The 24,327-nt window shown below is 38.8% G+C and overlaps 1 protein-coding gene across 2 annotated transcripts; it reads left to right on the top strand.

Annotated features, from left to right (window-relative positions):
- Positions 1-1,017: 1,017 nt before the first annotated feature.
- Positions 1,018-22,825, top strand: LOC121669945 (aromatase). Of its 2 annotated transcripts, XM_042039585.1 has the most exons (10): positions 1,018-1,331; positions 8,027-8,194; positions 9,158-9,308; positions 11,756-11,910; positions 12,168-12,344; positions 13,011-13,125; positions 14,410-14,524; positions 15,121-15,283; positions 16,703-16,944; positions 19,347-22,825. In XM_042039585.1, exons 2-10 carry the CDS (start codon positions 8,050-8,052, stop codon positions 19,611-19,613), a joined length of 1,530 nt encoding a protein of 509 aa, XP_041895519.1. In that variant the 5' UTR covers positions 1,018-1,331; positions 8,027-8,049; the 3' UTR covers positions 19,614-22,825. The 2 variants fall into 2 exon arrangements, with proteins under 2 accessions (XP_041895519.1, XP_041895518.1); XM_042039584.1 differs by lacking the exon at positions 1,018-1,331 and having other exon boundaries at positions 8,007-8,194.
- The last annotated feature ends 1,502 nt before the right edge of the window (positions 22,826-24,327 follow it).

The raw sequence follows: 24,327 nt of genomic DNA, 5'->3' as shown, positions 1-24,327 counted from the left end.
TCTTTCATCCTTCCCTGAGTTAAAAATATTCTATCACTGGAACTATTGTGCATAACACTAAAATACCTTCTGTTTCAAGTGAGATCACAGTCCTTTAAATGTAAGACCCTTTTCCCCATTAGATGAGTTCTCTTACTAAGGAAATGCTAATGCTAAAGCCTTGAGTGAATTCAGAAAAAGAAGAATGAAAACATTTTATGAGAATCTTTTACGTTTGTGGCCTGACAGTGAAAGACAAGGATGCACAGTGTCTTACTGCCACAGGATAGAACACAGCCTTGCTGAAAAGAGAATTGAGTCACTGAATTTTCTAAACTTGAGAGTACTAAGCAAAAGAAGATGATTTTGACCTATTTCCCAAAGCAGGCTGTTTGGACTCCTAGGGGTAACCTACAGAAGAGGCAGCTGAGCCAGCTAAGGACTGCCCATAGCAGACATTGAAACAATTTGGACTTCTCTTGCTTCGAACCAGTAACAGGCACGAGTACCTTATTCATGCCTCTGTGTTAGTCTCCTCTTTTAACAACAGTCTCCTCTTTTAAAAGCATCAACACCTTTTCCTGTAGATCTTTGGACATCACTTTAACATTTCCTGTAATCACATAATGCAATTCTTCAAAACAATTGGAAGTTAAGTTTGAGTCACCCAAAACTACGGCAAAAAGGGAGAAGCATCACAAAGCAGAGAAACCAGCCTTTCATTTGTGTAGCCATTCTGACAAGCTATCAGACCAACAGGGACCATGAAGCAAGCAGCTTTCTGTATACAGCAAAAGTACAGAGGATAGCCAGTTAGTCCTCTCCAGTGCCAGTGAAGGATTGTATCCTGCAGAATGTTACTGACAACTTTATACGTTTTTATCTAAGAATAAAACCTTTGGACTTCCTTGTTGTTGGAAATTGAAAATACCTTTAGATACACTTGGCGAAGAGTTAACATAATTTCTGCTAGTTGTATCTCCTCTTTCCTTGTTCAGAGCCACCAAACACAAATTATAAACTTGGTTTACTTCTCTGTTTTACTCTCCAGTCACAATTCTAATCAGCACTAGGCATGTGTATCCCTGTCACTGGCTGTTTTGCAGCAGATACACTGAGCTGGAGAGGTAAAATTACAAAATTTTCTTTTCAAAGCAACAGCCCCTGATCTATTACAATAAACAAACTTCCATCTCTAAGCAACTGATCTCTTAGCAACAAGAAGCACCTGCATAAAAGATGCTACAGAGAGTGATCACCAGAAAACCTATCCAGACCTTTAAGAGGAGCACATCAGGAGCCAGGATAGCACTCTCCACCGGCAAAAATCCAGAAGTAACAAGAACACACAGGTAAATTTTCAATTCATATTCTAGCAATTTTCTTCAAACAGCATGGGTAGGACATTACATAAATGGGATTTATTTTTGTTTTGAGTGGGAAGCATGTCTTCCGGAGCTGCTTTGATCTGCTACTGTAATTATCTTTGTGTAAATTATATGCTGTCACTATCTAAACACAGAAATCTTTTTTAGTAGAAAATATGCAGGTCTTTGGCCAGATTCCTGGTATTAAAACAACAGTAATATGCTATATATTTTGCAAGTGTTCTACAAAGTTTCTTTTAAAAAAAAATGGCATAACGTTCTTGCAGGATAGCTATCCTAAGAAAGTGTATTCACTTTGTCCAACCTTTCAAGCTCTTTATATTACATCCAAAAATATTAAATAATCTCAGTTTTTATAGATACAGGCTCCCCAGATTAAATAACTAAACCTGTTCAGTGTTTCTGTGGTATCTGATATAGTTCTTTAGACTCTCAAGTGGATTTTTGTTCATGTGTACCATGACACAGTTAAGGTAGAATACACGGCATGGGACAGACACTGCCAGCTGTTGCTGCACAGCAATGTAGAATTAGTTGGGAAGTGTGTGAATTTTGGACAAACTGACATTTCCAAGCATCACTGACACAGCAGGGAAAAACTGATTGTGAGTGAGGCTAAAAAAGTGAGAATAAAAATTGGGTATAACAAGTCTGGAACTGACCCAGAGAATTTTTTATTCTACCATAGCTGGATCTCTCTCAGTTGGTGCTTATTGTGGAAAAGTGCTGTCTTTCTTCTAGCTGCTCTATATCAGTTAATTATTATATCTGATTAATAAAGTCATTTGCAAAAAGAATGGTTTGAGAATTGTCATGCATTCTTAGTCTCATTTTTTCAACCACCAAGATAAACTTTACTTCAGGATTAATTTACATACTTTGATAAAATACTTGATGTTTATAGCCAGAGAAAAAAAAGCCAAAAATTTAATTCGTGTTTCTTAGATAGTTGTCCTCTCTGTGTCAAGTAACTTGTTGCTTAAATTGATCAAGGTATTTGCTAGCAGTAAAAGTACAACAGCAGAAACACAACTATGGTAGAGAGAGCAGCTTTTTATCTGAAAAATTAGAAACAAAACACCTACCCAGTAGTAATAGAAACCAATAGCAGCTACCTACAGAAAACCCTCCTCATACACAGCTGCTTTGCCATAGTCACCAAAAGGAGTCTGATAAAAAGCACTTTAGAGAGATTCCAGTTGTCTACCCATGACTCATTTTCTGGTTAGTTTTGAGTTAATTAGAGCTCATGGTGTTCTAATGAAACTTTGAGGTAGACAGGCAGTAAATTCCAGTCCTGACACCACTGCAGAAGTTTGTACAACCCCACAGCTCTTTCTGATGGCTTACAAGCACTGACACACCTCTTCTGCTTCAGGAGATGGTTTGTTTCACATGAAACCCTTGTACTGTCCTGTGTGGATGATACCTCTCATGGACGTCGTGGTGGTTCACAGGCAACAAGACCTTTTGTGAAACGTGCTAAAACTGGCAAGTTATTTTTCCAAACCACACACCAGCCACCATACAAAGGCACAAAAAAGAGGCACTGCTCTTACTACAGTAATCCAAACAAATACTAACATTCAAATGCAGTCCTACATTTATAGAAGATATTTTTAATGTATTTCCTTCCCTGGCCATGGGTTCAGTCCGCACTGGTAATTCCCAGTCACATGCCAGTACTGGGTGGTGCTAACAAAACTGATTGACCAAACTGACCCCAGACAGCAGGAATGTCAACATTTACAACAGTAACTGGAAGTTTGCAGCTCCAAACTTCTCTGCACCTTGGAACTCACGGTACACTTTGAGTAGAAGGGGTGACAAGAAGTCAAGTTCAGTGGACGCTGGAGCAGGTACAGCTGTGGCCACCACCAGCACTGCAACGCTGCAGCAGCATCTTACAAGTGCTGTCAAAGGCAGCTGACAGAACTTAAAATCTCAGAGAAGCAGGCTCTAGGGATAGATCCCATTCAGCTGCGAAACAAGGCAACCCTGTCATAAGAAAACTCACCAAAATTGAAAAGCAGAATTCCAAATAATAGCAGATGCATCAAAGGTAACAATCTTTCTTATCCCATGGTACAGACATTTTTTCAACACACAGAATGGTGGCTATGTTCTGCATTTCTGTTTCACTTGCCCTCTGACACAACGGGAGGCTCCTACCTCCTCATTTACTTGTCAAGAGCCCCTTTAGATTGCCAGGATGATCATTACTAAATTCCCACTTTCAAGCTTCTGTTGAAAGCTGTCATCTCTTCCTTCTCTCTTCCTCCTCCTCCTCTAACCTAAAAAACAGATGAAGTTGTAAGTGCTATTTAGATTAGATTTCATAGTAATCAAGTGGTACAGGATTATTCTACAAGGCTATAATAATCATTCAACACTGCTAGAATACATTTCCATAGTAATTAGATGTGATAGACCTCTTCAGCTACACAAATTCCAGCCCACTGACTCAAACTCTAGAAATGACTGGAAAAGGGGTTTATTCCCTCATTTTCACATTTTACCATATTTATCTTCCTTTTGAGATGCAGAGGATTGAGTAAGAAGTATAAACTAGTCCTAAAAAAGGCCGAGTGCTTCAGAAGCAGAGTAATGAAATCACCTAACTGCACATTGGGATTGCAAACCCATCTGTAATGAGAGATGTCTGACAGATGCAAAGGATCAGATCACTAAAACACAAATAATTAAGTGAAAAATAATTAAGTGATAGAAATAATTAAGTAATAAAACAAGTGAAAAGTAATTAAGAAAAAAGTACTGTGAATTAAAGGCAAAAAAGGTCACAAGAGGAGTGCAACATGAGATCACCACCAAATTGTGATGGAAAACTCTCAGTGACATCCCCATTGCATGCTGAGAGAATTACAGCATTAGAAGAGACCACAGAAACCAGGGTGGCACTAAATAAATGTGTCATCTGAAGCTTACAGAGTAATTTACCTCTCCCCCTACAAGGAATGATAAACACTCTCGAGTTTAGAAGTCTTCTGATGTGTCCTCAGCTTTAAACCCCACAGCCTTTCAAGAAAACAAGATAATCCCTCTGTCAAGGATGTGACATATGCTGGACACCTGGTGCTAATTATCCACTTCAAATCAATTAAGACCTACTATTTTATTTTCCAGAGGTACTGTGTTTCCTCAGTCTGTATCAACGTTGGCAAACACTGTGGTACAATGGGAGCAGATCTGTAGAACAAAATGGTTTATGTGTAAAATAAACCTATTTATTTTTCCAAACTGTTTAAACCTAGATAAGCTGCTTCAGATGCTGGTAGTACTGGTCACTAATGCTTGGGAATTTATAACAAGTAGCAGATTTTCTTCTCCCCTGACAGATGAACCAATCCAAAGGAAACAACTCCAGGACACAAGAATGGCTCTTCAAGAGTTTTCAGGCAGTTTTATGAGCTCCTCCTTCTCAAAATTAAGAGAGATTTTCAGCTCCAATTCTATAATATGATTTTATGTATTTGCTCTTTTACTGACAGAGTCAGTAAGTACAAAGCTCTAACTGGAATAAGAGATGTCGATACAGCTGTCCTTTAGATACATGGGCTTGTCTCGTTACTGTGGACCTTGTCATCATCCCTCATATTACCTTTGGCAAGAAAATGTTAACAGCACCTAGAATTTTCTTCTAGAGCTTTGTAGCCAAGACTCAAAAATCAGTAATCTAAGGGGCCCTCTGCTGGCAGCTCCTTCCCCAGCTGTTGAGATCCATAATTGCTGTCAGGTCAGACAGCCTGGGCACATCCATCTATTCTGTCACAAAAGCACTTTCTTATAGTAAAGTCTCTTTTCCCCCACTAGATAGTGGGATTTTAAAAGCTTTTTTTGCCCCATCCTTCCTCCTCCACGTAAGTAACGATCAGAACCCACAAACCCCTCTGATCTGAGGCACCCCTCAAGCAGCTGCAAGGAAAGGAAAACTGCTTACAGCAGACATGACAAACGAGCAGGACCAGTGACCCCTTCCTTCATGCACAGTGGGCACTCTAACCTGCTTCCACCTCTACCTTTCTCAGTCCGTTCAGCGGCTGCTCGCCATCCAAACGGGGCTGCCTGAGTTTCTGCGAGGAGCGACCTCACTTGTGGGCAGTGCTTAAAAAAATGCAGCGGGTAAAAGTAGGATAAGCAGTTCAGCTGAAATATTTCTGAGGTGAATTTTTCATGGCCCAGCTGGCTTTTGCAATGAAAAAAAAGTGGCTCAAAATGCAAGCCCTGCAAGTCTGCTTTGATCATCCTCACTGAAATAAAGCAAAGAACTTCTCGATACATGAAATGTCAACTGTTTAAGAAGCCACTTTGACTAAAAATGAGACTGTTTTAGATCAGTTCTAGAGTATAAAAATGACTCAAACTTAATGCTTTGCCTTTAATACTTTTATCTACCTGATAGCACGATCCAGGATATCAAAATTATAGATTTAACAGTAAGGTGCACACTGATGTGTTGGACATATGACAAAAAAAGAAAAATTTTCTCTTACTAGAGATTATAAAATTATAAAAGCTGGGGCAATCAAGAATCTAAAACCCAGTCTATTGCTATCTGTATATTTTGAAAAAACAGAAACCTGCCTCCATTCCTCTGTCAAACAAAGATAAGCTTTAGCTGTGAGTATTTAAGAGCTGAACAAGATCAAAACTCGGGGTTGATTTTTAGAAAATAAAAGGGGGAGACTCATACTTGCAAAGTACACTGTGCAAACATATCAGCACCTTGAACTCTGCCAGGGCTCGCCCTGCAGATATAATATTCATAGATACACGTTGGGAGGTATGAAATTGGTTCATTTCACAGCACCCAGATGCATAACCAGCTCCACGCTTCTATTCAAGGGGAATATGAGGCAGTGAAACTACTGCATACAGACCAGAATGTCTTGGAGATAAAAAATACCCGGAAAAAACAATGCACATCAGAGCCTATCTGTGGCAATGGGGTACAAAGATGAAGCTTATGCAGATCAAGAGAGAAAGCAACAAAAAAGTGGAACTATACACCAAGTGTGGCTCTTTCCCTCTCTAATGCCCTAAACTCATATCAGTAAAAGGGACTGAAGCTGATAAAATATTTACATATACACAGGGATGCTTTGGTTGTGGCAGTGAACAGCACTCAAGGAAATGTAAACCAATAAATACCATTACATGATAACAATTCTTGTGGTTCCTAAACTTTTTTTCACTACATGCAAGACAAGACACCAGCTGGATGTGTCCAGGATGTGACGTGTCCCTGGACTCTCAGAAGAGGTGGGCTGCTCTCTATTGCAGGAGCAGGCATGTTTCTAAAAGGCCACCCAGCAGATTGGTCATTTTGGGTCACAAAAACCCCAGAGGCCTGGCACAGAAAACATCCAAAAGAGAGCATTGCATGCACCTGCAAGGTTTTAAACCACTGCTTACTCCCTTTGCCCTTATTCCCTTCCTACACTCCATACATCTCCTCCTTTGACCACAAACACCAGGATTCTCACAATCTAGAAAGCATCTGCCCCATTCTTGGCTCGGTCTAACATAATTTTAGCACTGAGGGTCACTACAAAGCAAGCTCTCACTATTTCTGCAATGAGACCGAAGCACAAGACAAACAAGAAAGCACTTGCTGAAAGCAAACTGCATCAAAAAGCTTACTGCTAAGTAAATATATCCTTCAGCTTTGAAATATTGTTGCAGGAAGAAACAAAGCAAATCTATTCTTAGTTATTGCCAGAGCAGAATTCAGGTGTTTTATTAAGAAAATACTGTGCAGGTTCAAGCAGTAGCTTTCTGTGGTTAAATGAATTCTCACTCATATTCCTTCTCAGGTACAACAACTTCTTATATTTTATGACTTAATTGAAAAACATGCAAAAAAACTTGGAATGAATCCTTCTATTCCCTTTAAGAAACCTGTTGAGTGTCTTTGGGGTTTCCTTCCTGCGCTGAGTGCTGGTTACAGCCTGAGTGAAAATATGGCAACAGACAATCTATGATCCTGTTTGTTATGGCATATGTTACATTTTTCTAAGTACTTAGCAGCAGAACCATAAAGGAATGCGATACATTATAGTACTTTATGTTACACTCAAAGCTTGGCAGTAAAAAAGAGCCATGTTTCAAACAAAAACTGGGGTCCTTTATCTGTATCATTGAAAACAACCATAGTTATTCTGGAAATTCAGGAACTCTGGAACTACAGGCATGCAGGAAGGGCACAGCTAAGTAAGAGAGAAAAAAGCTGGCAAGTGAACTCATTCAATGCTTCCACACATACTGCAAGTTTAATTTCTTGTGTTTTGATTAGGGATTTGCAAGGAGTAAACCTCAGTGTTGGCCAGCCAAGTCAATATCAGAGATAAAAGGCCTGTCAGCCAAAATATCCAAAACTATGCCTCAACATCAAGGTCAGAAAACCTCTGTTATTCCCAAGCAAAAAGAGTGTTTGCTTCATGTCTCTTTTGACTTGTGATGAAGCCTGTCCTGGCAAGCACTCCAGGAGTCACCCTCGTTATAAAGCTACATCCTGAGCTGGTTTGCTCATTTGTAGGAACTACGAAGGGGGTGAGAGGTACTGAGCAAAGCTGAACACATCTGAGCTTTAACAGCCTCTGCCTCTCTCCCCCTTTCTCTCTCTCTCTCTGTCTCTGAAGCAAAGCAGAATCTCCTGGAAAAGATGGTCCTGGAAACTCTGAATCCGATGCACTACAACATCACCAGCCTGGTACCAGACACGATGCCAGTGGCCACAGTGCCCATACTCATCCTCATGTGCTTTCTTTTTCTAATATGGAATCATGAAGAAACTTCATCAATACCAGGTAAATTAACTTTCACTATAGTGCCACATAAAAGTTTTCAGAGTAATTTTTGTTTGTTTCTCAAATTTAAGTGAGAAAGTAATGCTGAATAATTATTGTATGACAACAAAATTCATCATGAATCAGCTTAAATAATATGGATTTTTAAAAATTCCTGATAAAAGAAATCGGGCTTATTCTAACTTCAGAACTTCCATAACAATCGTGGGTTGGCCGTATGACATTTAGTTTTCATCTTTATTATGTGTGTGCTAGAAAGACATAATACTACTTTGCAAACTCTAGATGTTCACATTTTCATGTGCATTATGAACTACTTTCACACGTTTTACAGTTTAAGTCTTTCTAAATTGCCTTTACTCTAAACAACTGTCTAAGAAGCTAATCAGATCTTAGTAGATTATCAATTTTTTTCTCCATCTTTAGCACTGAAGACTCTCCAGAACAGAAAGACATCGAATTCCCTTCCCCTTCTGTCATGTTTTGGGGGCTTGTTTAGATGTTACTGACTCAACTCCTTTTCCACCAGATGCAATGCCCTGCTGCATGAAGGAGAGCAGTGCACACATCTCTCACAGGAGCTGGAGAGCAGTAACCCTAAACCAGTACAGTGACTCCTGAAATTCTGAGAAAAGACCCTTGCCCAAAAGATCATTTCCTCTCTCTAGGACATAGCTCACACATTTCCACGTGTGAGCAGCAGCTGGGAGCTGCACAGAGCAGCAATGGGCATCGTTTGGTGTAGGTACCACTGAGAGCACTCCAGGCTTCCTCAGCTACTGAGACCTCACCAACACAGCTGCAGCTTCTGAGACAGTTTCAGAGCAGGATTGTTTGTGTGAACTGCCCAGCTCAGACTGTGACTGTCGTGGTAAAAAGCTCCTTGCAAAAGGGAGATGCTCCAAGGTGTTTTCTTGTCCGTGAGCACTGCTGAGACCAAACCTCTCTTACCCTGTTTCTTAGGGCCAGGATACTGTATGGGAATCGGTCCCCTCATTTCACATGGGAGATTCCTCTGGATGGGAGTAGGGAAGGCCTGCAACTACTACAATAAGACTTATGGAGAATTTGTGAGAGTTTGGATCAGCGGTGAAGAAACATTTATAATTAGCAAGTAAATCCTTATTTTCTATGCTTAATAACTTGAAAAGCCTTATCATATCTTTACAACCTCTTTGCTACTTTTTTCTAAAGTAGAATTGAAGTTACCATTTTCAAAAATTTTCCTAACAACAACTTTTACTTTCTGCTATTCACAGACCTTTTTCTAATCTTGTGTTTGTTTAAAGACTCTGCTATTGAAGTTTTAGTGAATTCTCTCAATATTTTTTTGTGGAAAGGAAAGTACTGTGGCTCAATCCTAAAAATAATTTACCATCTATTTTACTATTCCATTTCATATTAGGATTACATTCAGTTCAGGGATCTAGACTGACTGCAATGTGGGATTAAGTCAAATTTTCACTTTCTATGTTCTTAAATTTCTGCTTAAAGCAGAAGTGAATGCTTGAAGGTTATGGCTCCAATTCAGCAATTTAATTAAGTAAATACAGCATTATAGTATTATGAGTAACTCCACTCCAATTAATGGGATTATTCATAGGCTTCAATTATACACAGTATTAAACATAATGCTAAACTTCAGTCTATCATTTCATTAGCTCCAGTGGATGATTGCTTTCTTCTTACACTAGATTATTACAAGTCATGCCATGAAAAAGAAAAGAAAATAGAGTAGTAACATGTTTACCACATGTAATTGATAAAGGATCAGAACCTTTTTAGTAACAATGTCAATCAATTCATACTTTCATTAAGTAAAAGCTTCTGAGAGGCAGCACAGCAAAGAGAGTTACCACAGAGTTTGCCATGTGGTGCAAGGCAGCTTCATCTCTATTTTAACCTCTGTAGAAAGAGGTAATCATGACAGGAAAACTGTTTACATTCCTACCCTACACAGGTGCTGCAAATATCAACTAATGCAGTCAAATGTTCTGATAATGCCATGAATGCTTTGAAAATGTTACAAACTCTTATTCCTGTCTTTCCCTGTCTGAGCTACCAATTCATCAGAAACAAACCAGGACTGCTGCTAAACGATGCCAGTTTTATACTCAGTACATTGCTCTTCTTCAGGCATTTTTTGCTTTAAATCATTGACTGTACACAGAATATAAGTATTTAACTTTTTTTGAAAGCAAGAATGTAGAATAAAATTTTCAGTGGATCCTAAATTCACAGCAAAACTAAGCACAACCTGGCTTCTATATAAGAAAACCAATGTCATCCTTTTTTCGCCAATGTCATCTGAACTTTTAGCATCAAATCTAATACTGTGGTGCTACTGTGCAGAGAGTGGGACTTGCAGTCTTGGTTACAACAGCTGAAGTCTTTTGGAGGGCTTCATTAAATCATTTCATAGGAAAACCTGCTTATGCAAGGTCCCTTGACAAAACCCTTCCTTAAAGCACTATGCTGTGTCTCCTGCATAGAGACACGTGGGATGGGAGGAATTAAAATGAGCCTGCTGCACCTTTTCCTTTCTGGGGACAGCTGTCAGAATTCAACACCATCTTTTCACTTTCAGGGAAATACAGATGGTGTGCCCTGACATGGGAAAAAAACTTCATTGTTAACTTTACCTCAGGTAAAAGCTAAACTATAAAAACCAGAAAACTATAAAACCCAGAATATTTGCAGTCAATAGCAAAAATCACATTTATATTGCCTGACTGAAAAATGAATTAAACCCATGTAACAAGCCTGAGGTTTGGCCCACAGACTATAGTACATGGTAAAGAAAGAAGCATAGTGCTTCATTTCCATCTTTGTTCTGATTTTCTCTCTTTTGGTTGAATTCTGTTTGATCAGGTTTTTATCACATCCACATTTCTGAAATGCTGGCTCCCTCTAAAGGAAATGATATCTTAAAGCAAGAATGCTGCCTGCCAGCACCTGGAAATTAATCTTACTGAGTGTAAAAAGAATTATGCATAGCATGGATTTCCCTCACTTGTCTATTTAAGAATATTTATTATTTATCCCACGCATACTATCATATCATGATGATGCATATTTAAGTGATGGATGTGTATTTATGCTTTCAGTATGTGTCTGGGAATGACCAAAGAGCTACAAAAGTATAAATACTGTTGACTATACAAAAATAAAACTAATTAAACACACATCAAATATTTTACCTCATCCTCTGAAATGTCTGACATTGGTCACTGACAGAGTATATCATATATATCTACACATTTCCATGTACACACACTAATCAGTTCAAAATCCTTTGTTAACCATTTGCATTTTAAATGAAAAATAGTTTAAATCTGAACAGAAGAAACTATTGCTCTAATATAAATTCTGAAGGCATTGATCATCAAGATTTTTAATTATGTAAAAGGAACAACATTTCATGCTAAGCATTGTACTTCCTGCTAAATAAAGAACTCAAGTCAGCACTTGGGAGCAACTGCAGAATGTCAGAATACAAATGCTGTATTCAGTCCTTGAAACAGTTTTTTATTTGGGGCTTTTTCCTCCTTCCTTTCCCAGATCCTCAAGTGTGTTCCACGTAATGAAGCACTGGCATTACGTGTCTCGGTTTGGGAGCAAGCTGGGACTGCAGTGCATTGGCATGTATGAGAATGGGATCATATTTAACAACAACCCAGCACACTGGAAGGAAATCCGGCCCTTTTTCACCAAAGGTAACTCCGTGTGCACTGGCACCCTGCACCACTGTGACACACACACCCCCAAATCTTCTCTGAAATGCTGCTGGGTTTGTCTGAACCCCTATACTTTCCTTTCAAAGGATGATAAACCAGTTCAGCTCCAGGATGGTTTTATCCCAGGCACTGACACAGTCACGTTTGCCCTTTTATGGCACTGTTATCACCAGCTGCAGCATTACAGGAGGTACCAAACTAACGGAGCTCTCGTTCCTTTTGCACAAATGTTGCAGCCCTGTCGGGCCCCGGGCTGGTGCGGATGATCGCCATCTGTGTGGAGTCCACCATCGCCCACCTGGACACGCTCCAGGAAGTGAGGACGGAGCTGGGGAACATCAACGTGCTCAACCTCATGAGGCGGATCATGCTCGACACATCCAACAAGCTCTTCCTTGGGGTCCCTCTGGATGGTACTGACACCTTCTGTTTTCTGCCTTGGGATGGGTCTGAAGCACATATCCAAGGAAAATTCATTGATGCCACTCAGCGGTTTTGTCTCAAAAACCAGAGCAAGAACAGACTCTTGTGTCGCCATATAATGAATTAAAATCTATTTATTATCGTGTTAGTTATGAAAAAGAGTTTTATATGACCAAGAGTATACTTTAGCTTGTCACCCACCTTAATGAATTGTACCTTTTAAAGAGATTTTTATGCACCAATTTGGTACAATTCTGATATTATATTATATTCATGCAAGAATCTGAAATCTTTCTACCAAACTAGATGATTGCTCCAAAAAATTAACTTAAAAATTTATGTCTTCTTCAATTTCTTCAGGCTCAAACCCTATGACAGAAATAATATTATCAGGGTGTCTAAACTGCCCCGTTTCAGTGTTCTGCAAGTGTTCTGCTCTCCTGTGGCAGACCCTTTGGCTCTGGCTGACACACCTCTGTGCCCTTGTAGCAAGTTACCAGGAGTTTCTACAGAGATGGAGACCCTTTTTACAGTCTGCTACAAATGCTACCTACCAGTTGCTCATCAGATTCCCACTAACTTAGCCGAGTAGGGAACACGACCTGTTTCTGAAGGATTTTTGTCACTTGACTATTGACTTTTTTTTTTCTTTACAGAAAATGCCATTGTGCTTAAGATTCAAAACTACTTTGATGCCTGGCAAGCACTGTTATTAAAGCCTGACATATTTTTTAAGATCTCTTGGCTGTGCAAGAAGTACGAAGACGCGGTGTGAGTACCAACCGCTCTCCAAAGCGTTTGCGCGGGATTCTTCCTTTCTGAGGAGGAGCCTTTCCCTTGATGCTTCCCTTCTCCTTTTCAAACTGAGCTGTGACCCTTGCAAAGGTGGCTGCTGAAGTCCCCTGTCCACAGGGCCAGGACAGGACCAGATTTGTCTCTGGTGGTACAAGTAGCTGAATTCCTGGGCCACTTTAAGGCTTTGTCTGTGCACCCCCAATTTATTCACCAAAGTAGCAGTTCGTGCACACTCAAATGTGAAACCAAACTGAGATTGCTGGTTCATTTGCTTTGTAGTTTTATTGTGGCACTGATTACTGCTTTATCCTGTGATGCTAATAAACTACTCTGGCCCAGTTATTACCAGAAAGCCCCTGCAGGCAAATATTGATATTTCAAAAGCAGCCCCATAAAAAAGGACTTAATAATAAATTTTTACTGCAAAGAGAAAAAGAAAAAATTATGGACTTAAAGCAATGCAAAGAACGACCACAGGATATGAAGGCATCTAATATTCTTCTGATAAAACTTGCAAAAAAAGACCACTTGCTATTTCTAATACATAAAATATTTATAAATACTGAGATCTTTATGGGGATTGAAGTTTTAAATGCATTTACCCTACAAACACAGTCAAATTATCAATCTCAACAGTAAAAAAACTCGCATTTGAAAAACCTGAAGATTTAATTCAAAAGCTTTTCAAAATACCTTTTTAAAAGAATTGCCTTCAAATCTGTAATTAACTGAAAATCCCCCCAAAATTTATAACAACATTTGAAAGTTGCTGTTTCCAGCACTGAAACACAAACTGTTAACACAGTATTATTATTTAAATATGAAAAATTTAGATCAGCTCTAACTCAAGAAACAATTTTTCTAACACTTGTCTACATTTTTCTAAAAATCATCCCTTATATTCTCTAAATTCATTTTACTCATTAATAAAATACAAGGAAAAAACCAAATTTTTTGGAAATGGTAACAAATCTTTTAAAACTCTATTCTTTAATAGTGTATATAGACACCTTTTTTTCCTCTTCAGTCTATTCTATAAAAAGAGAACAAGATTTCATCCCAGACTGACGAGCAATTAGTTAAGAATAATAAGAAAATATACCTTGCCTTAGTATTACTACTTTTGCAGAGAACCATACAACCATTCTTAGGAATACTTAATTTCTGCCATTCTTAGATGCTTTTCTTGGTACAACTTGTACTTCTAGCCATACCCAAGTGCAGATATTTATCAATATGTTGGATTTCATCTGTTTTCAGCAAGGATCTTAAAGGAGCAATGGAAACCTTAATAGAACAGAAACGACAGAAGCTTTCCACCGTTGAAAAGCTGGACGAACACATGGATTTTGCATCCCAGCTGATTTTTGCACAGGTATAGGGAATTTACTCAAAATATGGCTAATTCTGCTTTTTCTGACATTCTGCTGAACACAGGCTTTGCAATTTAAACTTCACATGCCTCTGTAAGTCATGTCATCATAAAGGGATGCTGATGTTGGTGCTGTGGAGTCCCTGGCAGTGGCTCAAATAGGAATACTCATATTTCAGGGTCAGGTGCTTTTCATATTTATTTCATGGCTTAAACAACATCCCTAAAATTCTTGCATCTATCCCTGAGTGTCCTTCAGTCTTTCCCTAATCTCTGTATTTCATTTAACACACTGCCTTTTGTTTGCAAAGGTTTCAAATGCTATATAAATCCTATCCTGTGGAATATCTGACAGCTCAAAAACTCCGTGAGGAAGTGCAGGAAGCTAACAAGAATCCGAGCTAAGAGCACACATTCCTGCTTCTCTGTAAGACAATACACACCCACCAGAACATGAGCTTTCTATTCTTCTCTGAAAGACAAAAAATAAATGCTATTTAGCCTAAGATAGACTGTCAAGAACTGGTGCAGTCCATTTCGTTGGCATCAGAGGTCAGCAGCCAATATTTTCTCCAAAATTTCCAATTTTTCATTTTCAGAACAGGGGGGATCTGACTGCTGAGAACGTGAACCAGTGTGTGCTGGAGATGATGATTGCAGCTCCTGACACCCTGTCTGTGACTCTCTTCTTTATGCTAATCCTGATTGCAGAGCACCCCACAGTGGAAGAGGAGATGATGAGAGAAATTGAAACAGTTGTGGGTAAGCAGGAGCTGCAAAGTCAGCAATGTGGGAATATGATGTTGCTTCAGCAGAGATCTAATTTCATTTATGTCAACCTGAAAATTTTAAGCAATTTCTCCAGAAAGTGTTTGCTGTAAAACGTATGAACTATTATCATATGTAAAAATCATATTCAAGAACAAATTAAAAAAAAAAAAAAAAGATGGGCAATTTGCAAAATAAAACAGGAATCATCAGAATTGATAATCTATTAGAAAGAATGTGGTATATTCTCTTCTCAGCAACCACAGTGCAAATCAGCATTCACCTCAAGTTTCATTGAAATTCTTTTCCATTTACCTTGAAATAGCAAAAGGGGGCACTTGTTTCAAATACTTCTAATCACCAACATTTCTCTGTGACAAAATACAGAACTTCTCTAAGTTTCACTATGACTGTAGGGGGGGAAAGACTAGACAAAATTAAAATTATATTCTACTGTCATCCATTTTGATCTCAAATTGGCCTCCTCTAAGTACCAATTACTAACTATTCAAAGCACAATCAAGATGTTCCAAATTTGTATTCTTCCCCTTCTCTAGACTTCATCCAAAGCCTGACACTGAACCAATATAGAATCTAATTTCATCCACTCTTATTTAAGATTTACTTCTGGTCTGTTAAACACTGGAAAATGTATCACAAGTCTTTCACTCTTTATCTAAGGTACTTTTAACAATCCTTATTTTACTGTCCTCATGAAAGTACTCACTTGTTCATTTTCCCTATTTCTTTCTGAAGCCTTACCCTCCAAGGCAGTAGAACGTTGTCTTTTCCTTAAGGAAATGCCCAGCCAGGGTGGCAAACTGCCTTTTGCCTGGCAAACCTGCCACAGCAGCAGGGAGCCTGCAGCCCCTGAACTCTCTGGGGCTTGAAAGCAGCAGAGAGGCTCCCACTGGCAGCACAGCACAGCACTGGCACTGCTGCTGGAAGCTCCTCATCCCAGCTGGAAGAGTCAGACCCCAGCAGGGCCGGGAGGGACACAAAGCCAAACCCAACCACATGGGGAAAATTTGAGGTCCCTGCAGAGTTATCTCCTCCCTGCAGCCCGTCCCCAGATTCCGTTTGCTGTCAGCTCTTGGAAGATTTATTTGTTGTGCCTTGCTGCTCTCTCGTGCAAAAGCCAGGGAAGGACTCCCAGTTTTGCTGACAAGAACAGACTCGGTGTATTAAGAAAAAGGTGGGAAGACTGTTAATTAATAAACTAGGGTTTATGCTGATGAACAACATACCAGATTTCCTCAGTAAGATAGGCTACATAAAATTCCTTAGAAGCTCTTGGATCCTTCCTATAACTTCAGAACCTGAACATCTTCCCAAAATGTTCTGATATTTGTATAACGAAGCTATTAAATTCCTAATCAACTAATGTCTTCACCATCTGCTTTACTCCACAAGGGGACAGAGACATTCAAAGTGATGACATGCCACACTTAAAGGTCGTGGAGAATTTTATTTATGAGAGCATGAGATACCAGCCAGTCGTGGACCTGATCATGAGGAAAGCGCTGCAGGACGATGTCATTGACGGCTACCCCGTGAAAAAGGGCACAAATATTATCCTCAATATCGGCCGCATGCATAAGCTCGAATTCTTCCCAAAGCCAAACGAGTTTTCTCTTGAAAATTTTGAGAAAAATGTAAGTTTTCCATCTTATTTCTTATGGAAATTTGGATATTATTTGTTGCTAATGTCTTTTCCTCTGACTTTGCTCAAGAACTCTGGGACCATAGGACTGTTTTCCCTTTGTCTAAGTGCCTAGTTAGCTATACAACCTGCTTATTACTGTTATTATTATTATTAGAGCTGGGCAGATATTTTCCTGTCAAGCTGCCTTTTAAATAAAAAAATAATTATAATATAGAAAACAGTTTTCCCAGACATAATAATTTTGATGAAAAATCTCTGATTAAATTTGTCAGATACACATGGTTGCCATTATATCCCCTGACACTGGACAAAAAAAAAAGAGGCTTTAGGGGGCTAGAGTCACAAGAGCAGCCAACACCGAGCTGAGGCTGCCTGAGGATTCTCTGGAGAGGTGAAGCAGTGCAGTAACTTCCAATAGAATGAGGATCTAGTACCCACGTTATTTTTAATTTTTTAAAATTATTATTCCTAAATAAAAATATTTTATAGACCACAATGAAAGTTTTAAGTTCTAACTAACTTAACACTGGAGATGTTGAGTAACTAAGTTCCTGTCCAGCTCTGAATTTCAATTGAAGTTACATTCTAACTACCAGAAGAACTATAATCCAAAGCAATATGTGAACTTTCTTTTCCTGCTTGTAATCCCCTACTACTCAAATCATCCTTCAGATTATTTACTTAGACCTCTGCTCTTCTGAATTCTGAGGAAACAATTGGTTTTGTGAAACTGTATTTGCTCAGCAGTAATAATCTGGAGAGATTAAAACTGAACTGATATGTTAGCAGCTGCGCACATAAACATCCACAGCAGCAACTTCAGCTTTGAAGAATTAAACAGCCTAATTGCTACACCAACAATGGACTCATCAGAAAAACACCTGAAGAAACAGCTAAGGAAAAAAAAACCCAACAACCCAGAGATAGGAGTGTTCAAGCCAGAAAAACACCTTTAAGGTTTACCTACTTCTTCTGAAAAAAGCTAAGGGCACACCATGTATGCCACACACAAAAATGAGCATTCATCCACCTGGTTAATATTTCTAAACTGCTGTTTGGTCACCCAGAGCAAACTCTGCACACAGCATTAAAAACAACAGCTCAAAAAAAAGTCTTAGGAGAAAACTCAAGAAGAGAGCAAGCAATTATCAGAATTACGAGTCTCTGTGAACAGATTCCATTTTGCCACCCGTTATTTACATTCCAAGCATTTCTACCAAAAATGGATATCTTGCTTAATTTATGAGTACATTTTGCTACTAAAAATATTTCCCCTTGACCAAATATTTAACCACACATTTTCTATCTGACCTGATGCATTCTGTTTGCCACATAATTATTCTGGCAGGCACAATTTTCCTCCATTTCTCTAAGAGAATAGCAATCCACAGCATTATTTATGATAAGATGCCATTGTTAGAATCTAAACATTTTTCCATTTTCCCAGGCTGTGCATTTGCCATTGTGCTGTACTGCCAGCTGCTGTACTTGCTCTGTGTTATAAACACTTGTATTTACATACCATTTTTCAAAAACAGCTCAGTTTATTTGAAAAAAAAATTAGACAGAAAACACTTCTCTTCCTCTGAAAATAAGAAAAAAGGGACACTTTTTTCCAAATGATTTGATATAAAGCAACATTTTCTGCCTATTCTTGTTAAATAGAAACTCAGAACACAGTTAATATCCTGCTTTTTAAAAGGAAGTTACGCAGATGAAGAAAAATAATTTATTTATAACCAGACTTTCTTTTTAACTGATCTATTCAATGGTAATAAAAGTAGCAGAAACTGGCTGTTCATTCTTCAGTAGTTCTGGGAGTCCTGCACTTGGTATTTCAGCTGACAGGACAGAATGCAATGATTTTTTAAGTGTTATCTCTCAATTAAGTATCAAAATTTTTAACATATAATTTTATGACAAATTAGCTCTCAGAAAGATTAGCTTTATCATTACAAATGGAGCAGGTGTACAGCTTAGTGATTACCTTTAGACAAGGCATCAGCCTGCATTTCAGGTATTTATGAGCTTTATAATAAACTTTTTCTGAAAAACTTTTTAAATGGACTTTAACGCATTTGATGAGCAGAAGCTTCTCTCCATTTCACTGCTTGTGGTAAAATCCCTGTAGTTCCCAGGACAAACAGACAAATAAACAGAATTCAACTGCTTGACTGAACAATCCCTGCTGCCTCAGTCCATGCTTCTGTCAGTGGCTGTGGCTGGGCCTGACTCGGGTGGGATTTCCAGCGTGAAATGAGTAATTGCTCCTAAAAGATTATTTCCACCGGTTTTTCAGAATATATCTACTACCCATTTCCATCACAATTTTCACTACTTTTATGGAGAAAAATCTGTCTCTGAGTTTATCCCTCACGTTGTTCTCTGCAGGTTCCTTCACGCTATTTCCAACCATTTGGCTTCGGCCCCCGGAGCTGTGTGGGGAAGTTTATTGCCATGGTAATGATGAAGGCAATCCTAGTGACTCTTCTGAGGCGGTGCAGAGTACAGACAATGAAAGGAAGAGGCCTGAACAACATCCAGAAGAACAATGACTTATCCATGCACCCCATAGAAAGGCAGCCTCTGCTGGAGATGGTTTTTACACCCAGAAGAAACGTGAACGAGAATCAGGGTGATAGAATGGATCAGCACTAAAGTTACAGGGTTTTCTCAGCCACTAAGAAATACTCATCATTCCCAGTTAAACATGTAAAGTTAAACATTTCTGCCCCTAAATGACTACAGCTTCAGGTGACAACTTGTTCTGCCTGTACAGCAGAGCCTCAGGCCACAGTTGGAAAGACTGAAAGTGCAGAATAGTCCGGTTGTAGATGATGCCATGCTCCACAATTCCTGATTACTTTTTAAAACCACAGATTTCAGACAAAGTGATGTCTTGCCTTTCAAACACTGCCAGTTCAGGGGTTTGAGGGTCAACAAAAGAACATACCTGATGTATATTTAGTTCCAGGACTACACGAGTCCCTTTTCCCCCCACCTCCCCAAAGATGGACCAAGGAGCTTTTGACTACTGCAAAAGCTCCAATTACCTGTTTTCAAAACAGCTGAACGAATAACATTAGTTCAAGACTAAGAAACAATTTAAAATATTTCAGACATCTATAAGTTGTAAAGAAATGTTTGAACAAGAAGTCATTCAAACATTTCTCTTTACCATGTTTTGCTGTCCTATTGAACAGATACCAAAGATTTACGGTGTCCCATAGATTTTACCAATAGCAGTAATTTTCAGAGTACAAGGTAATAATGGCCACTGAGACAACTGTTCTATGTTTAACCCAGTGTCCTGCTGCAGGGGATCTGTAAACACCTCAGCAAAGGCCAGGTGAGAATGAGGGAATGAACACGAAACACTGCCCCCAGTATTACGTGGGTGGGGTAACTCTCAGCCTGCCCCACACCTCCTCACCTCATTGACTGTAGAAATTTCCCACCTCACCTCCGTTTGGTGAAGAAGGTCAAATTCCCTCTAAGCTGCCTAAGATGTGCCAAATCTTTTTTTGACCTGGTTTTAGTTGCTCAAGCCTCCTTCAGAGAGCAAGATTTGGAGTTGCTGCCCATGTTCCCACACCACAGCAGGAGAGACTGTCCCTCCCTAATTATCCAAACAACTCTTGCTGCTTCTCCTGTAAGAGCTCTGGGGCTGTGTCCCACTCTCAAGCATCTTGCCTCATGCCCACTGATGGAGAGGGTTCTGTAGCTTGAGAAACATTGCCACAAGAGGCAGATTTCACTGGATAAATGCTCAGAGCTTTGCAGTGACAAAGAGGAGTTGTGCAGTAACAAGGAGATTTCTAGAAAATGTTTTTCAAAGTATTCTGCAACACAGGTTTTTATTTTAACTGTAAACCAGGCTGAGGTTTATACTTAATCCTTAGCAGGAAAAAGTGACAACTACCCAACATTTCTGTTCAGAATTGACCCATCTTGAAATCTGTACAATCTGGACGTTGATATCTCTACTAGCCTAATGAGGAGTTACTAGCTTGGTCAAGAAGAAAAAGATCTTCCTGGCTTAATGACAACATTCCTTGACAGAGACTTTCCATTTTCATTAAGCTTGAGTTTTCATACTGTGCAACACAAAGAAAGGGATTTTCCGGATAAAGTGCCTTGATAAAGACAACCAACCAATGTACAGTGGGCTTTATGTTAACCTTTTCCTTCCAAGCCATTTAAACTATAATAGAAGGCAAGAAAAAAAAAGGGGGGGGAAGAGAAAAATTGTCTTTACTTGGAAAATATAATTTTAATTAATTAATATCTATTCCTTCAGACCACTGATCTCAGGAACAAGTCCAGCAGCAAAAGAGCTATCCAGTAGCACAGAAAAACTGCAGAAACCCAACAAATAATCATGTGCCCCACCCAAAGGTAATGAACTATCCTGGGAATAGTGACAAAGAAGAGGAGCTGCATATTTAGGGTAATTCTCAGAACAACATAATTTTCTGCAGTAATTAAAGGGAAAAAAAAATCAAACTTGAAAGCAGAAGAATTTATTGCAGGTAGGTTACTTATAAAACTTTCTCTGTAACATTTACATTATACCAAAAATTACATTAGTGAAGTGCAATCCTGCACCACCTGTACATACATACAGATAGAAATAGGATTTAATGGTAAGACTCAATGGTCTTTTCCAAATTGAAGGATTCCATGTTTCTAGAACTTCTATTTTTTAAGTCATGAAGTGACACAGTGGTATGAATCTGTGGAATATCTAATGTAACCTCTGCTTCTACATTCTTTGTACCCTTTAAAATAGGAAATTGTTAGAGCAGTTGGGAGAAGCAAAAACAAGAAACAAACCCAACCATGTTTAAAGCCTTTTTACTCATTCTGTATCATAAAACACATCGGGGTACTTCAGTGGGCAAGCATCTCTTATTTGCATAAGAACTCTGAAAAGAAATCCCCAGAGGGTTTTTTTTCTAGGGAATAAATTACTATTTTATACACAGGATACATATCTTTGCTTATTTCACACACAAAACCAATTTTGTAGTGATAATTCACTCTCTGATTTTCGCACCTCAGAATTATAGGCCTCCTCCAAGTAAAATTTTTCACAAACTTGAAATTAATAAATTATCACTCAAATTTTGAAGTAATTTTATGAAATCAAACAGACGAAAAATGCATGCTGCTCTGATTTCTTGAATGTATTATATATTGTTGAATTTGTAGGCTGGAACTTCAGAAACATGATTACCATAATTATTCTATGGACAAAATAAAGCAGTATCATTTTTTACTCTTTGTCAGCAAGGCAACGGAGTGACTTCCCATTGTGTTTGAAGTGCATTCTTTCTGATATGTTTTGAACACAGCATTTCTGGTCCTCTGGTTTCTACAGGATTTCGTTTTGTCCACGTTTGGACAGCAGAGCTGTAATTAATCCGAGCTCTCAGCTCATCTGAGTCCCGTTCTCCCCGACTTTATTCCAGCTGTTCCTCAGTGGTCTATTTGCATGAATATTTGCACTGCCAGGTCCATTTCCCCATCCCATAATCTCCCATGTGCTTGAGAGCTGCAGCTGGGGAAGCAGCATTTCCACACTTGCCATGTGGATAGGAACAGTTTCAACCTCTCCACTGTACAGAACAGAGCTCTGATTTCAAGCAGTGTTTTACTACTGGGTACTGTAAAAACTCACGTGGCTTTTCAAACCCCAGCAAGCCCACGGCCATCAGGTGGCTGCTCCATTAATGCTCCATGCATGGACACACCACAAACCTGACTGTGTTTTATACATCACTGTGATTATGGGCTGCTCACAGCACATGGATGTGGATGTTGCTAGAAAATAAAATGAACGCCAAATAAAAGTTGTATGCAAAAGAGTTTAAAGTCACGTTTCATCATGTTTTCCCAATCTGAGAGTCACAAGAGAGTATTAAAAGGTGTATGAGTGTGTCTGCATGCGTGAACTGATTATTAATGAAATCTGGGATGTTCTAAAATCAAAATTACCACTGATTTTAGAGGATATATTATTGCCAAGCTATTTTTATAGTACTAAGAAAGCATAATTAAAATAATTTAAATTCATACAAGACTATTTGCCTAGGAATGCCCTTTATGAAAGCTTTAAAAGAAGGGAGAAGAGGTAGGATTTGATGGTTCTTAAGATAACAGATATTTGTGAATATAACCAAAAAGGTTGGCTTAATGAATGATACAGATAAAGGACTCACCTATCAGTGAGGAAAGTATCTAAAGTAATTTAAAAAAATGAAACAAAGAAAATAATTAAGCTGACTTTACAGTTCAAAGTAAATTTCATCTCAGTTTCTACTCATAGCAAGACGGCACGACAAATTCCGTTTGTATCCAATGCCTAATTTATTTCACTCTCAACTAAAAGCTTTCAGAATGAAGAACCTTACATCTGGCCAAGTGACAGAGAACTGGAAGGTAGTAAATGGCACGCTAAAAAAATTTTTTTAAAAATCCCAGGAAGTCTTTAACATAGCTGCAAATAAATTTTTCAGGCAGTAACATGATCTTGAGATGGTCCCAGTGAAAATATTTATCCTAGATTTTTAAAAGCTTTATTAGTAATTTTTAAATATTAATAAACAATTTTCATTTTATATATTGTTCATTTTCTATATGCTCCAATACAATCCAGCGTTATAGCCTCAGTTAAATTCAATTCTAAGCTCAAAAAAAATTCCAGTTGACAGTTTCCAGCAGAAAGGAATACATTACTGTTTGATAGAGGAAAATCGTTCAGAATTTGGGCCAAATCTGCTTGAAATAAATTCTTCTGTAATTAAAAACTGGAATTTGCTCCTGACATACAACTTTAAACAGGCAGTTAGCCAGGGCTTAAGAGGTTAGGGCTGTGAGGTGATGTTGTGCTGAGCCCTACCTGCTGGTATTGTAAGCCTTAAACTTTATGATGTCTATTTATAAAAGCACTGGGTTGGCATGTTGTTATAATTGTGCCTTTCTCAAAAGCAGATCTTGAATTTTACAGTCTAGGCAAGCAGTGGATTCCACAAATCTGCTCTCCTGTAGCACTCCTTCCCTTCAGATACACCAATGAATTAAAAAGGAGCCGCAGTCACTCCCAAAACCCCCACTGCTTCCATAAACGGAGATGATGTTACCCTCTCCACGGTTTTGCTACCACCTCTTTGGTTGCAGATAACTTTATTTAGGTACAGCTACTGCCGAGGATCTCGGAATGAACCTCCGACAGGGCCCAGCAGATGGCGAATTTCTCCTGCCACAAGCCCAGCTCAGGTTTGGCCAGGTCCATGCTGATGGACGAGAGCTAAAAGCCAAGAGATTCCTGGTCTCTCTCAGTCATTAAACACTGCTTTAGGTGGATGTG

This window comes from Corvus kubaryi, unplaced genomic scaffold, assembly GCF_017639235.1.
Source record: "Corvus kubaryi isolate FWS band 111438036 unplaced genomic scaffold, C.kubaryi_AGA036_p1.0 37394, whole genome shotgun sequence".
NCBI classification, from domain to species: domain Eukaryota; kingdom Metazoa; phylum Chordata; class Aves; order Passeriformes; family Corvidae; genus Corvus; species Corvus kubaryi.
This window is presented reverse-complemented; position numbering and strand designations above follow the sequence as displayed.

What these genes read in the sequence shown, in the direction of transcription:
- LOC121669945 (XM_042039585.1), top strand. Translation starts at nt 8,050, where the DNA reads ATGGTCCTGGAAACTCTGAATCCGATGCACTACAACATCACCAGCCTG. An exon ending in GAAACATTTATAATTAGCAA is followed by an intron (nt 9,309 to 11,755) that starts GTAAATCCTTAT and finishes TTCCTTTCCCAG; the next exon opens with ATCCTCAAGTGTGTTCCACG. An exon ending in CCTTGGGGTCCCTCTGGATG is followed by an intron (nt 12,345 to 13,010) that starts GTACTGACACCT and finishes TTTTCTTTACAG; the next exon opens with AAAATGCCATTGTGCTTAAG.